The 15,476-nt window shown below is 49.5% G+C and overlaps 6 protein-coding genes across 6 annotated transcripts; 4 read left to right on the top strand and 2 right to left on the bottom strand.

The window, feature by feature from the left end:
• Window positions 1–176: 176 nt before the first annotated feature.
• On the top strand, window positions 177–2,814 carry LTR64_003743 (uncharacterized protein; the record flags this gene model as incomplete). The annotated part of the gene is made up of 2 exons (XM_064898095.1): window positions 177–341; window positions 394–2,814. 2 exons carry the CDS (start codon window positions 177–179, stop codon window positions 2,812–2,814), a joined length of 2,586 nt encoding a protein of 861 aa, XP_064757045.1.
• Window positions 2,815–3,442: 628 nt separating this feature from the next.
• On the top strand, window positions 3,443–5,189 carry LTR64_003742 (uncharacterized protein; the record flags this gene model as incomplete). The annotated part of the gene is made up of 3 exons (XM_064898094.1): window positions 3,443–3,710; window positions 3,759–3,920; window positions 3,967–5,189. 3 exons carry the CDS (start codon window positions 3,443–3,445, stop codon window positions 5,187–5,189), a joined length of 1,653 nt encoding a protein of 550 aa, XP_064757044.1.
• Window positions 5,190–6,157: 968 nt separating this feature from the next.
• Window positions 6,158–6,736, bottom strand: LTR64_003741 (uncharacterized protein; the record flags this gene model as incomplete). Its single annotated transcript, XM_064898093.1, has 2 exons — window positions 6,158–6,670; window positions 6,728–6,736. The coding sequence occupies 2 exons, from the start codon at window positions 6,734–6,736 to the stop codon at window positions 6,158–6,160; spliced, it is 522 nt and encodes a 173-aa protein (XP_064757043.1).
• A 463-nt stretch (window positions 6,737–7,199) lies between these two features.
• Window positions 7,200–9,640, top strand: CDC27 (anaphase-promoting complex subunit cdc27; the record flags this gene model as incomplete). Its single annotated transcript, XM_064898092.1, has 2 exons — window positions 7,200–9,500; window positions 9,554–9,640. The coding sequence occupies 2 exons, from the start codon at window positions 7,200–7,202 to the stop codon at window positions 9,638–9,640; spliced, it is 2,388 nt and encodes a 795-aa protein (XP_064757042.1).
• A 1,125-nt stretch (window positions 9,641–10,765) lies between these two features.
• LTR64_003739 (uncharacterized protein) lies at window positions 10,766–11,734 on the bottom strand (the record flags this gene model as incomplete). Its single annotated transcript, XM_064898091.1, has 1 exon — window positions 10,766–11,734. The coding sequence occupies one exon, from the start codon at window positions 11,732–11,734 to the stop codon at window positions 10,766–10,768; it is 969 nt and encodes a 322-aa protein (XP_064757041.1).
• A 1,343-nt stretch (window positions 11,735–13,077) lies between these two features.
• Window positions 13,078–15,336, top strand: LTR64_003738 (uncharacterized protein; the record flags this gene model as incomplete). Its single annotated transcript, XM_064898090.1, has 1 exon — window positions 13,078–15,336. One exon carries the CDS (start codon window positions 13,078–13,080, stop codon window positions 15,334–15,336), a length of 2,259 nt encoding a protein of 752 aa, XP_064757040.1.
• Between the last annotated feature and the right edge of the window lie 140 nt (window positions 15,337–15,476).

Here is a 15,476-nt window from a genome sequence, read left to right as displayed (position 1 = left end):
GTCGCTGGTCTGCTGGTAACAGAGTGAGGTCGGTAAAATGTTATCTGATCGATAAAGCAATGCACGTGATTCGACTCCAGAAATTCTGGAGTGCCAGTACTGAAACTTTTGCGATATGAACTTGTTTTCAGAAGCACTTAACGCAGACTCAATTTGGTTGAGGTGAGGAAGTTGCGATGGACATAGGGGAGCCCACCGTGCTGGTCAAGTTACCTCGAGCTGGTCTGACTGGGGAAGGACGCACACAATTCTCTCAAGTATACGGTGTACGCGACGGGCAGAGGAAAAAGCGCCATGAGGTCTGTGCTGCAGTGGATAGCAATTCACTGAACATCTATGAGGTATGGCTGTTTTGACCGGAATATCTCAGACAGAAACTGATTGCAAGTATAGGTTGTGAATGGAAGAAATATCGCATCCTGGCCTATCCCACCCGACTCGACATTCGCCAGCCAGCCATATTCAGAAAGAGTTTCAGCCAACGCGAAGTCGTTTACTAGAAGGTCCTGGTGTGTTGTCAATAGGCGGGGTCAGTTTTTTCTGCAGCTGTACGAGCAGACACGCAAACACGGCGAAACGACTTCATCTACGACTGCTCACACGCTCCGTGATTCCTCTCCTGTGACAAAGCTTGTGGCGGTTGATACAACAGAAAGAGACGCTATTGTTATCCAAGAGAATGGCATGGTGACAGGTGCGACTGGGGATGGTACAAGAATATCATATCAGAGTATTCTTGCAGATTCATTGATCTCGATCAAAATTCTGGCTGCACAATGTATGTCTTTGCGAGAGGCTCGATCTTCTGTGCTGAAGTCTCGATTGGATCTGGCATCAACACTGCCCGAAGGAGCTATCCTTATCAGTGGTGTATACCAGAACCAGAGCAAAGACCTACGTCTAGGCTTGTGGGCTCTCTTACCAATAACAGGAACGTCAGATGCAGCGAAAGTTGAGCCGTTGGTTAGTCACAGTCTAAAGCAACAACTGTCCCAAGATTACCCGAAAAAGCTTACCGCCGAATTTATATCATTCACTAAGCTGGAGATTAGTGGTGCGAACAGAACGACAACTTTTGATCTGACCACTATTGTGCCAAGGATATTGTCAGACCACACCCACACCGTTACCGGCACATCGTCCAGTTTGGAGGTCATTCGCGATATCTACCTTGCTGTGGCTTCATTCAGTTTGCACCTGTACAATAAGAAATTCGACTCGATTCTCGCAACTTCAACACCAGATGTTTCGACCCTGAAGAGGAAGCGCGATGGTGAGGGTGGCGTCCGCCTGTCTTTGGTTGCGTACTTCTCGCAGCTGAAGCGAGCTCTGGCTTTTAACGGTAGCCATCTTTTGACCATTGAGATATCTGGCAAGGACACGGAGCAGAACCCTCTGAAGAACGGTTCTCTACTTATCGGCAACATTCTTCGAGGCAACTCTACGCTGCCGAAATCAAAAGACTCGCCAGAATGTACAATCTCATTTGGCAGAGTGCGTCAGGAGAAACCTGTGCCAAACTGGCCACTCATCTCGCAGGAATTGGACGCGCTAGCAGAGAAAGGTGATGCCAAGGGTTTCGAGGAGTTGTTTGTCCAGACTATGGGGCTGCAGAAACCCCAGGATCTGCATATCAATAAGATACCGGAAACTCAGGTTGATTTTCTTCTGTCGAAGATATTCGCTATTACGGCTTCCAGTTATGACCAATCGCGGCCACAGCTGAAGCTGGCTCTTTTGTCAACAGAGCTTCTCAAATGGTGTGTCAAAGCAGGCTTCACTGATGAGTACCGGTTGGTCCAAGTTTTGGACCGGAGCCCAAACACCATTGGGCCAGGATCAGTCGCTCAATGCCTCCTTGAGGCAGATCCCAAATTATCACTTGTCGAGTACTACATTCAATATTCACCTTTCTTGCTACCAGAGACTCTTACATTCCTGGTCAAGGAGATGGTCCTTAAGGCATTAAATCAGTCAAATCAGGACGAAGAGGTGCAAACAGCCAAGGATGCGGACGACGAGGGCAACACAGCTTCATCGCAGCAGCTAATCTCCATGGGTGACCGAGACAACGAATTGAAGTCAAGCACACCAGCGACTATATGTTTAGCCTTCACCTTAAAGAGGCTTGCTTTCACCGGGCACGCAACTGTTTCCACACAGCTGCGTAGTCTGGACCAGCGAACGATACTTGGGCTTATCCAGTATCTACGCCAGCAGCTGTTTCTGGGGGGATTCTCACGCCTCAGCCAGGCCCAAGACTACCCTAGCCCTCCACCATCTGAGACAGAGGAAGACCATGTATCTACGAATCCTAATCCTCAAATAAGCTTGTCAGGCATCATCACACTCCTCAATGCCTGCATTGATGCTGTTGGACCCGTTGGAATACTTGGATCAGAAGCACATGAAGCGTTCATCCGAAAAATGGTTCCTGAACTTTTGTCCGAAATATCTAGTGCCAGTCAGGCTGTCCAAGAGTCGACATTTTTGCAGGGACTTGTGCGTGAAACACTGCGATACGTCGAATCTGTGGAGGGACAACCGTTCAGCGCTCGAGCTAAGGCGGAGAAGAAAGAAAAGTCAGGGTTGGTGGAAAAAGGCCGGATCGTGACAATATACGCTGAGCCAGAAACCGCAGCAGGTGGTGTATTGCCTGCGTCAGTGCTGCCATTGAGTTTGAAAGCCGAAGAAGATATCGGCAGGGAGAAGATTCGTAAAGGTGGCCAAGCACACCGTCGGTCGGCTAGAGAAATCGGTATGCTAAAAGATAGACTCAGGGCACCATACTCGTTCGAGAGGTTGGTCCTCTAGAAGGAAATCCAGCTTTGAACAAGTCTCTCGAACAATATTTAGAACGCTTTTGTTTGAACTGGCTGACTTTGGGACATTCGAAACTGTTCTGGCACAGTCATGGTTGGAGTAGATGCGTGTTGTGCTCTGTGACCAACCCTATTCGTGAATCGTACCTGCATGTTGGTCGGAGTCGGCGCCCGGGCATAGGCAGGCGCATGAAGCCCAAACCCCAGCACAACTGCGGAGCATCCGTAGCCTGGAACTCAACGTCGGGGACGATCACGCCGCCCAGACCCCGTCCTGCAACCCACTTCGATGTCTCGATACCCTCTGTAGGAGTAACGCCAACCTCATACAATAGACTACCTGAACACAGTCGACGACAAGCACATCTTGATACTTCCTGCCTCTGAACGACACTACACAGCAGCTGTCCTCGAGCGATTGTGACAGAACACTAACGAGCTGCTCCTGCTTCCACTCCATATTCAGCGACAACGGTCCTCACAAGCGAACATCCTAAATTGTGCAGCCTCCCCAATTTCGAGGACCGGAAAGGAGTCTGCTAGTGAAAGCGATGTTGAGGACGCCTCGTTAGGCAAGGCGTCTGATCTCATCTACCATTACATTCGCATCGCTCGCAAATATGGCATCTTTCTCCTCGACGCCCTACCATGCCGATTCAGATGCGGATGACGAATTTGAGAGAAGCGTCGTGGCCTCTCCGATACGAGCGCACACAGACTCGGAAACATCGTCTGAACCATCTTCGAACGAGCATACACCCACTACTTTCGGCACGCCCTTTGACGACGGTATACGACCCAGGACGATAATATCGGCATGGACGACCGAAGAGTGCGCGCAGTTCGTGGCTAGTCTAGGGTTGAAGCAATACAGCGAGCAATTCATAGGTAGGGTCAGCTCCGAGCAAGCGACATGCATGGACTAACTCATTGCAGAACATGGAATTGTGGGTGAAGCATTAATTGCCCTCAACCACGAAGAGTTGAAGGAGATGGGTGTTTCGAGCGCAGGCTATCGGCTGAAGATATTGAAAGAGGTTTACAACATTAAAGTTGAACAGGATGTGCCAATTGAGGCGGATGATTACGTGCCGCCTTGTGAGTAGTGTACACTCAAGTTGGGTCATTTACTAAGTTCCTCCAGCTGTAGCCACTGCCATCGAGCAGGACAAAGCCACCAAAGACGACATCCTAAAACTTACCAACGCAATACTGAGATTGCGCGACGAAAAGATTGCCCAACTGGAGAGTCAACTGGCAAAACTAGCAGACGATTCGAGGAGGTTGAGGACAGAAATGTTGCCCTTAGTCAGAATGGCAAAAGAACGAGAACCTCTACCATACAGGCCGCATGATGTTGCGATGGGCAGTCCAGAGTACTTGCAAGATGCGGTCATGTCACCCACACTACCTGCTCCTGCGCCGGAGCCAGAAAAGAAGACCAGCTTAACAAGATCTTTCAGCAAGAAACTAGGTCTAAGCAGTGGCTCAGCCAAAAATCACAGTCCGACAAACTTTCCCGGCACGATACCTGAAGGGAAAGCTACGCATGATACTATGGGTGGCTTGCAACCATCTGCAGCGGCTTCCGCGGCAAGCAATCAACTGACTGCTGGCATGCAAGGTGGCGCAGTCCACAGTCACTACAGTCCTAATCCGAATTCACCTACTTCACCTATGCCAGGGGTGCAGCACCAGCCTTTGGCACCTCGGGCCTTCCACCGTGAACCTGCTTCAGGCTACACAGAAGAAAACTATACCTATCGCGGTAATCCAATACCTACGCCACCATTGACAGGCATTGTACCTGATCCTATCTCGAATCGTTCGGCTACCACGATCGGCAACAAGCCATCCACAATCTCCAACGCCTCAACACTAATTCCTTCACGTGAGATGTCGGCCTCGGTACCACCAGCATCCAGTGCAGGCCATGGACACCCTAAGTCCAAAGAATCGAAAGAGGGTGCAGATGCCGACGATCCATCTGTCCAAATCTTCAAGTCCTTCCGTGTAGCTCTGGACGACCCCTGTTGGAAAGTCCTGCCTGCAGCTCTCCGAAAATACAACATCCAGGCTGACTGGCGGCAATATGCACTATACATCGTATACGGCGACCAAGAACGATGCGTAGGTCTGGAAGAGAAGCCATTAGCGCTATTCAAAGACCTGGATCGAGAAGGCAAGAAGCCGATGTTCATGCTTAGAAAACTGGCAAACGGTATTGTCGGCGACATTCCTGGGAGCAGTACCGGTGCGATCTCAGCAATAAGACCTGGCACCGCCGGCACAGGCATACAGAGTTCTGCTGCCAGTGTGAGGACTATGGGTCAGGAGCCTAGGATGCTACCTGGTGGAATCATATAGCCCAACTTCAGATCCCACTTGATGCTTTTAGAGCATGGCGTTGTGGTGCTATGGAAGACGATGGATTTGGAACTTTTGGAGTCCGACTTGCCCGTTCAAATTACTATTGTGTGGTAAGATGCAGGCCATAAGCTGGCAGAGCGTATCGAGGCAGATTTTCACTTCGTGTAAGACAACATTTTGGCAATATATTTCTTTAGAAGAGAATGAACGAGTATATGTACTCAGATACACGCTCACTCCGTCATACCTCGTTTGCTGTATCATTGGATGTTCTTTATCGCCTTCGGGTGTTTTCTTGCTTATCCATCTGTACAGACTGGCTTTTTGCTTACCACCATTCACAGGCTACCCAATGTCCAATTGAGTGCTACTTCAGCCTCGTAGCGGATCAGATCGGTATCCCCAAACATGTGAGCACTGTGACCGAGGGACTGCTTCGCCTGGTGTCGTTTTTGTTATGCATCACCTGATCTTCACTCTTACCACGCCACAATCGCTTATCTTCTCCCGACACATCTCTCATATCAGCAACAATCCTTAAATCTACTTCATGGATAGGTCAATATCGATCGGAAGTCTCCTCCATTTTGAAAGGAAGTGCTTAGCGAACTTGACACATCTTGCACGAGATGGGCTGGCGTCTCCTGGATTTGTTTAGATCGCTGGCCAGCGTTTCGGTACCTCGTATGACACAGTCCTTCGATCGAAGGGTCTTTTGTGCTGGCGAAAGTCTGTAGTATGATGCTTTCAGTGGACAAGATGTTCGATGATTTTTCTTGCTTTCCACCTGCGTTGCTCGCTTATCGAAGGGACGGTATCTTATCGGAACATCTTCTCAGACAGTCAAAGATCCTCCATATTGTTCCGAGAAAGTCACTGCCACTTTTGGGTGTGAATTTTTGAGTCTTGCTTGGAAGCAGATTGGCGATCAGGTATTGAGAGTATCCAATTTGTTACCGTATTTCTTACCTATAACGCACTTTTTGACCTCCGCGCGACTCCATCTTCTGCTGTCTCTTGCTTTGTGCTGGAGCAGCGGTATCACCTTCAGCAGCTCCTCCGGCCATGCCTCCGAACATACCCTTCACTCCTTTCGCCGTAGTGAAGGCGCCATAGATAGCATAGGCAGGCACGATCAAGTATGCCCACCAAGCCCTGTTTCCGAATAGCACAACAGCAATCAGATTGATCCATGTCCAATAGATAATGTCCCAGAAGAACTCGGTTAGACCTCGAGCATCTAGATCCTCGCCGGCTTTGCGCAAGCCTCCATCTGTATTGTATTGTGGCCGCGCGATGGAATCAAGCCAGTACTCTAGCCCTAATGCAGGCGCTGAGAGAAGTAGATAGGGTTTCAAGGTCAGGGATCGTCGCAGAGTAAATGCCAGGAGGAGGAAGAGGAGATGGATGGCTAGAGTGATGAGATGAGTCTGCTTGAGGCGCTGGCTATTCTTCACAGCCAGCGATTTAGCAGATTTCTAGACAACCATAGTGTTAGCGGTCGCAATATGGCATGTTTGCTTGCAGAGACATACCTGAGCCATGCTGGGTTGTTGGAATCTTGGTGCAGTCCTGTTTTCTGTCGACCTGACTGGCCGTGTGCGATGATGACGGAAGGAGAGGCGTCCCACCAAGAGTGGCCGCCGTTAATGTGGCGCTAAGGTGGGCTCATCGGCGGCGGCTGCAGCTTCCAGCCTCGTTACTTCCGCGTTCATCACAACAAGACGCTACAGCGTGACAACAAGCCAGTCCTTCTGCCTCTGCACTGTATCTTTACAACTTTACGACCCTGGCGTTGGTAGTGATCGGCGCCTGGTGCGAGATTTTTGGGCACAATGCTTTGCGAACAGTAATACAATAGCTAACGCCTTTCATATGTTTTGGCAACGAACGTGACGACCTGGCAACCAAGTACACAGTACAACGACTAGATTCAAACACGATCAGATCGACTTCAATGACCTCAATCGTGGATCGCATACCTTGTATTAGCATAATACCACAGCCATGGCGCCTTCAACCACTGTCAATACCACTCAGTTGAGACACCAGATATACTACCAGCTCGACAACAACCTGCTCAAGAATGCCCTGTTTCTAGCACAGAGACTGGTCGCGTACGAAGGTCCTCGAAGTGCCGAAGCCGCATACCTTCTGGCGCATTGTCAATTTCAAGCTGGGTACACAAAAGCGTCCTTGGACACGAGTCGTTCGTTCGCAGCGAAGGGTACCCACTTGGGCTGTACCCATGTCTTTGCACAGGCTTGCCTGGAGCTGGGGAGGAATATCGAAGGCTTACAGTCGATCGAGAAGAGTCGGACGTTATGGCAGAACAGGAATACTTGGAATCAGCATACCGAGTCGAAGAGACAGTACCTACCAGATGCTGCTGTCATATTGTGTCTGAAGGGCAAACTGTGGAGGGCTCACAAGAACATGGAAGAGGCCGTACAGTGTTGGGTAGCTGCTCTGAAACAAAATCCATTCATGTGGGACGCCTATACACTTCTGGTCGAGTCTGGTGCTAAGATAAACGTCCCAGCAATCTACAAGCTTAACCCAGACATGGTCGGTATGATTCAGGCTCAGCATGCGTCGAAAGAGAACACAGATCCACCAAATGCTTCGCAGCAGCCCACTCAGTCAATGGCAGATCCTTTCTTGTCCACACAAAAGCTCAACGGACATCCCAACGCACTGTATGAAAAGCTGAATAATAGCAAGATCAATGTCAACACCGCCAATGCCATTCACGACGATGATTTGTTACCTACACCCTCGACTGTGGTTGACCACGAAGACACGATGGCGCAACAAACTAATGGCAGTTCCAAGTTCGAATCGTTGTCTGCGCCCTTGCGAAGGCCGAGAAATACTGTCGATTCACAATCGGAGCAACAATCAAGATTAAAAGCCACTTCTTCGAGACTGAAGACGAGGTTAAAACCTTCAGTCGAGGAGCCAGACCACGAGCCACCACCACCAGGTCCACCTTCTAAGCGGACTGTGTCCGGTGCTGTGGCTCAATCCCAGGTAACCGAGCCCATAAGAAGAACGACAAGGTCACAAACATCGAGACCGCCGAGCTCCACTTCTACCTCTACTACAACCAAAATGTCTTCGATAGCGAACTCATTAGGTCTGAGGCAAGAGAGAGAAATCAAAAAAGCCAAGGCGCCTACTGCTAAGCCAAGGACTGCCACCACTCAGACAGTTGGGAGAGCTGTTAGCGGCAATAGAATCAAAACTGCTCCTAGTGTCGAGCCGCAAGATCCTGATAGTAGAGAGAACCGCCCTCCATCGATACCACCTGTGCCAGCCATGATGGAGCCAGTACGGAAGGATGAAGATCGAGTCGACAAAGAGATCGATGGTTTGCGTGCATTACTTGACCTCTTCTCTCGCATAGCCTCCGCGCATAATGCTCTCCAGCATTACGATTGCCAGGCTGCTATCAATCTGTTCAATTCCTTACCATCGAATCAAAAAGAAACGCCATACGTGCTGGCACAGATAGCCAGGGCCTACAACGAAATTTCGCAGCATGCAGATGCAGAAAGATATTTCATTCGTGTGCGCCAACTGGCACCTTCACGTTTGGAGGACATGGAAATTTACAGTACAGTGCTGTACCAACTAAAATCGGAGATTGAGCTTGCCTACCTTGCTCATGAAATGGTAGAGGTTGAGCGAAACTCGCCGCAAACGTGGATAGCAATTGGAAACTCTTTCTCTTTGCAACGTGAACACGAGCAAGCTCTGAAATGCTTCAAGCGTGCGACACAGCTGGACCCATCATTTGCCTATGGGTTTACGTTACAAGGTCACGAATACATTGAAAACGAAGAATTTCCTAAGGCGCTGGAAGCCTACCGCATGGCCATTTCTGCTGACAACCGTCACTATAATGCTTGGTATGGTCTCGGTAAGGTCTACACCAAGCTTGGGAAATATCCTACTGCTCAGGTACACTATCAAACAGCTGCGAGCATCAACCCATCCAATGCAGTTCTCACATGTGCTATCGGCACTGTTGTGGAAAAGAATAAGGGTGTCGAACATGCACTGAAGTTCTACGACCGTGCATGCCGACTTGCGCCGAAGAACGCGCTGAGCAGGTTCAAGAAGGCACGATGCTTGATGAGCATGAACCAACCTGAAGAGGCGTTGGCTGAGCTGGAAGTCTTGAAAGAGATCGCGCCGGATGAAGCTAATGTTTGGTTCTTGAGTGGACGGCTATGTAAGATGCTGGGCAGGAAGAGTGAGGCTATCAAAGCATTCACGGTTGCCCTAAACCTGGACCCGAAGGTAAGCATATTCCGTTCCCTTAAATATTGCGTCGCATTAACACATGTTTACAGGCTGCACAGTTCATCAAGGACGCGATGGAGAGTCTGGATGATGAAGACGACTTTGTTGACGATGATGGAAATGAGGATATGGATTGAGCGACGTTGCGTGCTTTGACTTACTTGGTATAGATGGAATTGCAACCGACATACGGCGCAGCCAACACCTGAGACTGATAGAATATCAGATTGAGCAGGATTGGCCTTTTAGGGGTTGCCGCTGGAGATTTCTTGCTGAGCCTTGCTGAGCTCGGAAGAAACAGCGCGGTGGGTTCTGTACTGGCCGTGCTTAGAAAAGGTGTTTAGTTGACTCTCTTTGATTGCACAGCGTGGGCGTATTAGGTATATCTATTTGCATCATAAGGCGTTCTCTACCTCTTGGGACGACAAATACCCGGAGCCCTTGGGAAGACCGATGGAACTCTACTTATTGAAATACGACAATTGACATTGAGATGAAGGAGCTTGATCACTGGTCACTACATACACAGTAGGCTGATAGGAAGGGCTCCTGCAATCGAGCCCCAGTCACATCTGTAACCAACGAGAAGAAAACGTGGCCATGATGGACACAGTATTCAGTTGTCTACTCGTACTATTCCCAATTACAATAGATACTCCTCTACCTTATGGTTAGAGTTGCTTACCACATCTCTCTGAGACAGGTCCATTCAATTGATGGACAGTTTGTACCAAGGTCAGGGTTTGCCGGGTTATGCTGAGTTGAAATGGGTTATATACCGGGTTGGCCAATTTACCCTTCTCTACCTGACTGGCGGTATCAACATTGCCTACTGTTCCCGATCTTCTTCCATAGGAGAACTTAATTCACGTACTGCGAGCCTTGCAAGCGTGTACACGAACAAGGTCGAATGAACAGTTGCCGAGTGTCCAATAAAGAATAATAGCTTGATTGTATTCAACTACCGAATGAAACCCAGTGTGGGTAGGAATTTCTATCTATATTGTTTCCTGCTTCATTTACTGCGACGCATCCCAAGGCTGGGGCAGGAATCTTACATAACGAGTCTGGTAAGCCGTCCGAGCTGCACAATGGCCTCTGAGCCGCACAAGCTCGTCCATGGGATGCTGGTCGTCCAGCGCTGCCTTGCCAAAGAGGCGGTCGTCCAGATGTCTGTTCCACCTGGACTTGCGAAAGCGACCAGTCCATGTTCGACCGCAGAGCGGGCATGCGATGACTCGGTCTTGGTAGAGGTTTGACTGCTAGTCGCTATCTTCTCCTCCCGCCTTTTTCCTCTTGCCGGCAGCCTTTTTCTTCTTAGGTGCTGCGGCGGCGGTGATATCTTCGTCGTCACTATCACTCTTTGCTTCGGACTTTGCTCGACTCTTTTTGACATTTTCATCTGGGATGTTTTCACATATCTCGCTCAAGAAGTCGTACTGTGGATCGGCCAGCAGCGCATTCTTCAAGTGCGTCGCGGTCACACGTTTGCTGCCCTGATCTTTGGCGTTGGCGGCACCTTTGGCCACGAGGTCGATCATGAACAGCTCCAGCGATTTGGCAACAGCTGTTGGTGTAGCTTGTGCTACTTTGCCAATATCCTCATCCAGTTGCATGATGCGTTTGATCCTCGCTACAGGGAACTTGGTCTTGACTTCGACCTGCGGAAGATTGTGCTGTGGCATGGCTTGTGGTATTGACGCTACTGGTTGTGCTTGTTGTAACGGCTGCTGAACTGGGAGTGGAGCAGACATGATGGGCTGAGGTTGTGGTGGGATACGTTGTTGAGGGGCGACTCGCTCGTTGAACTCGTTTGTGGAATATGCATCGTCACTGTAGTTGACTTGTGGCCTATTTCGCAATCTAGCCATGTTGTCTTCCGGTACCGAATAGTCGCCCGATTGGCCGTAGTATGGCTGTGCAGGACCAGCTAAATAGGATGTGTACTGCTGTTGCGTTTGCGTACCAGCAAGGTATGATGCTGGCTGTTGTGTCTGACCAGGAAAGTATGAAGAAGACTGACTGGCTTGAGGTGAGAAGTATGGCGACGCGTCGTATGATCCTCTATGTGAGTAGACTGGACCTGAATCCGGCTGATTTGGTATCGATGGTATCCTACTTAACCTAGGTGGAGGAGGAGGAAAAGGTCTTGATGAGTCTGAGAATTGCGCGTGATGTTTCTGTGTGTCGGAGTTGAAGGGGAACTGGTGGTGCGGGTTATTGTTATTCATGTTGTGAGGACCTGGATTTCGGAATGCAAGGAGGGCTTCTTGGCAACCAGAACTGACGTGGCGCAAACTATGTATGTGACACTGTTACCACTGCTTGTAACTGTAGATTGTCTCTAAGCATGTGCTTGTGAATGTATCTAGATTATCTTTGGGATGACTGCGGTTACAAGGACTTTAAGTAGCAGCGCTTCAAGTGATATGGCTGATTGAGGTCAATCGCTTCTTGGCTCTGATCCCGTTTTGAAAAACGCGTCAAAAACTTTGCTTTCTTGATAGCACCTTCCCAGAACACGGTTCACTGATTCCACCACTGCCACGGCTACAACATTGGCTCACTGAGCAGATAAGTTTCGTCGGCAGACACTGCCTGCCTTCCTTCCTTCCCATTGATGGCGTAGTGCTGTAACCGAGTCAACACCACCAGCAGTCAGTGCCGTTATGCCGAGAAGCTACGTCCTTCCCCATTGAGAAAAACGATATGCTTTGTAGGTCTGACTTGAACTTCGACCTTGCTGCCACTAATGCGTGTTCGTATAATAAGGTCTTTGATCGAGATAGGTACCTGGGTGTTTGCTGCACTGGAATCAGGCAAATATCCGTGGCGCTTGGGCCACCAAACTGCAACACGCAACGGAAAACCCTCAAGAAGTACAACGTCTTGATTCTGTGCTAATCAAAGATGCAGCAAATATCTTCATGTAACTGCAGACTCGATAGAGCAGTGGCGCAGAAGGAAACGCGCCGTCTGTTGTCCAGCTGCCGCGAACGAATATCGCTCACCGCATCAACAAAGCAAGACCTCGATGTTTTCGTCTCGATGCCTGCAAACCATTGTCAAAGTGTTTTCGAGCTCGAGCTTCAACAATAGAGCCAAGATGCGTTGCTCATTGGTAGACACAAAACGATAGCGTCACTCGCCTATGGTTCAACCACTCAAGCACGAAGGCTGAATGTCCTCGTCTCATAGCGCCCAGTCTCGATACACACATATATACAGGTAAAGAGCGCCCCGAATTGTCATTATTCGACGATTTATAAGAACAAGTGACACGAGAAGTGCATGCTGGTAAGTTCGATTCTTCATCCACGAGTGACAGGTATGTCGAAACAATGCGCTTCCCAGTGCAGCCAATCTTCCCTGTCACGAGTCTGTTTACCATTGTGTACACTCGATATATTGTGACTACACCATGCTCGTTGCGGCGTTCCGTTTGTTGTCCATCCCACAAGGACACTCTCGGTGCTCTCGAATCTGCTTAATTCTTCTGAACGAATTTCCTCATGCTCCAAGTATCTGCCCAGCGAAAACACTGCCATATTCCTGATGAAGACTGCTGCCAACGATGGAGTACGAGTACATACGTGTTGCTAGCTGGATACCTTTGATAGCAGTACTGTCCTGGACCCAAGCTACTGGACGACCGTGGCTGACAGGATTGCCGATTGTGCTCCTCCGAATTATCTCGAGCTACTGGGAGCAGATCACTTCAGCCTTGGCCGATCCCAACTACCGCTTCCTTATCATCGTGGCCCTCCGCTATTACCGACTTGTTGGCAATTTCCTTGCCTACTACATTCTCTACGAACCAGACCCAATCCCAGCCAACCCTACTGTAACCGCGAAGAACGTTCACGTTGTGCTTCCTACCATTGACCCTGGCAACGAAGCCTTCGTAAAGTGCGTCCAGAGTATCCTTCGGCATTCCCCTGGCTGGTTGACCGTTGTCTGCGGAGGCGAGCAACATAAACAAAAGGCAGCCGAGCAAGTCGATCATGCGCTAAACCACGCCACAAATCACCCTACCTTCATCACGATAGACCACATCCCATATGGTCACAAGCGTCAGCAGATGTGCCATGTTCTAGATCGATTGGCCGAACACAAAGATCAGAATAGGGACACTATTGTGGTCTTCGTGGACGACCACGTGTGGTGGAATGGTGATCGTTTCCTTGAACATCTCCTAGCACCACTTGAGGACGAGCATGTAGCTCTTGTAGGCACCAGGAAGCGAGTTGCGCGGGACCGGGGACGTGGCTTCAAGGACTCTTTCATCAACTTCATTGGCTCAATCTACCTGGAACGCCACAACTTCGAGTGTTCGGCTGCAAATGCGATTGATGGAGGTGTCATGGTCATCTCGGCTCGTACTCTAGCGATACGTGCAAGAGTCGCTATAGAGGAAGAATTTCGAAGAGGCTTCACAAACGAAAGATTCTTCTTCAACCGCTTCGGCCCACTCAACAGTGACGATGACAATTACATCACTAGGTATGTGGTTAAGAAGAGGCTTGGCATCAAATTCCAGAACGACACCAAGCACGAGGAGATTATGTATACCACCTTGGGTATTGATGGATGGGGCAAGATTTGTGGCCAATTTGACCGTTGGGCACGAACACAATGGCGAAGTAATGCTACCTCATTATTCCGAGATACTACAGTCTGGATAGATCACCCCTGGACGTCACTAACAGTCTATCTCACATGGTTTTTTAATTTCGCCGCTATTTGGGATCCTCTCATCGTCTACACCTGGTACCATTCAACATATCAGAATGTCCAGTGGTATCACATTGCAGCAATAATTTTGGGGTCGAAGATGATCAAGTTGTATCCCTACTTCAGACGACACCCTGAGGAGGTCTTCTACTTCTTCCCTCTTTACATTGTCTTTGGCTATTGCCATTCTTGGGTCAAACTGAAGGCTCTGTTCACGTTTTATAACATCCGGTGGTCTGGCAGACCAACGACAGATGATGGCACAGTCCTCGCTGCTACCAACGATGATGATGACGACAACGACAAGCAGCATAATACGCCGATCTCGCCATTGTCACGTCGTGCCTCGAGTTTTACTGATCGTCGATCCTCCTTATACGACCCGAGACGGCAATCAGACTCAAAATCGCCGAGCTGCAATACATTTCTGCAGGCACTGTTGCATCGAGCCTCTGTCTCTTCAGGTCGATCTGCAACAGTCAGTGCTCTACGTGGCGGGGAAAGCACTTCACTCCATATGCCACCACTCACGCCTTCTGCTTCAAGAGATAGCACACCGTTCAATCGTCGAGGTTTGAGGTCAGACGGTCCCCCGACGCGATCTACTAGAGATGGTTACGGTAGTAGACTAAGTAGTGGCGTCGTTCCACCCATGCTCTCACCACGATCACCACTTCGCAGCAGAGGAAATCCGGGTGTTCATGGCCCGCCTGCACCAACACCACGACCACGACCACGACCACGACGAACGTCTTATGACCGCGTTCGATCGACACGTTTTTCGTGGGACGACGACATGGATCATTTCGTGAAGAAGAAGATCGATAACGTCCAGACGTTCAAATTTTCGAAGCCTATGCCTCCAGCGCCCAAAGTCGATGTCGAAACCCACCTGAGAAGTGTTCAGTCATTAGGGTGTGAGAGTTCGAAGCCGTGGCCGTCGTACGACAAGGTGAGAAGAGGTTATGAGTGTGATCGCCTCCATCTGAATGGTACGTACTTGACACCTCCCAGACCATCCATTTGTGGTCAACAGAGATGCCGCAGTCCAATTCGAAACCTTGGTGAGCCTATTGTGCCGGGCCGGCCACGGTACTAGGGTCAAGAAGATTGCCAGTGAATCATATGCTGACTTGATTCCTTGAAGGCGCACGCAAATTTATTTGTAGACGGAAAAGAATGTAACGTATTAGAGAAAAGCTATATCGTGTTATTACAGGGTCATGTTCATTTTTGATC

The sequence above is a fragment of the Lithohypha guttulata genome, assembly GCF_036872675.1.
Source record: "Lithohypha guttulata strain CCFEE 5908 chromosome Unknown scaffold_2, whole genome shotgun sequence".
Lineage (NCBI taxonomy): Eukaryota > Fungi > Ascomycota > Eurotiomycetes > Chaetothyriales > Trichomeriaceae > Lithohypha > Lithohypha guttulata.
The sequence above is the reverse complement of the archived record's forward strand: the minus strand, read 5'-3'. Positions and strand labels throughout refer to the sequence as shown.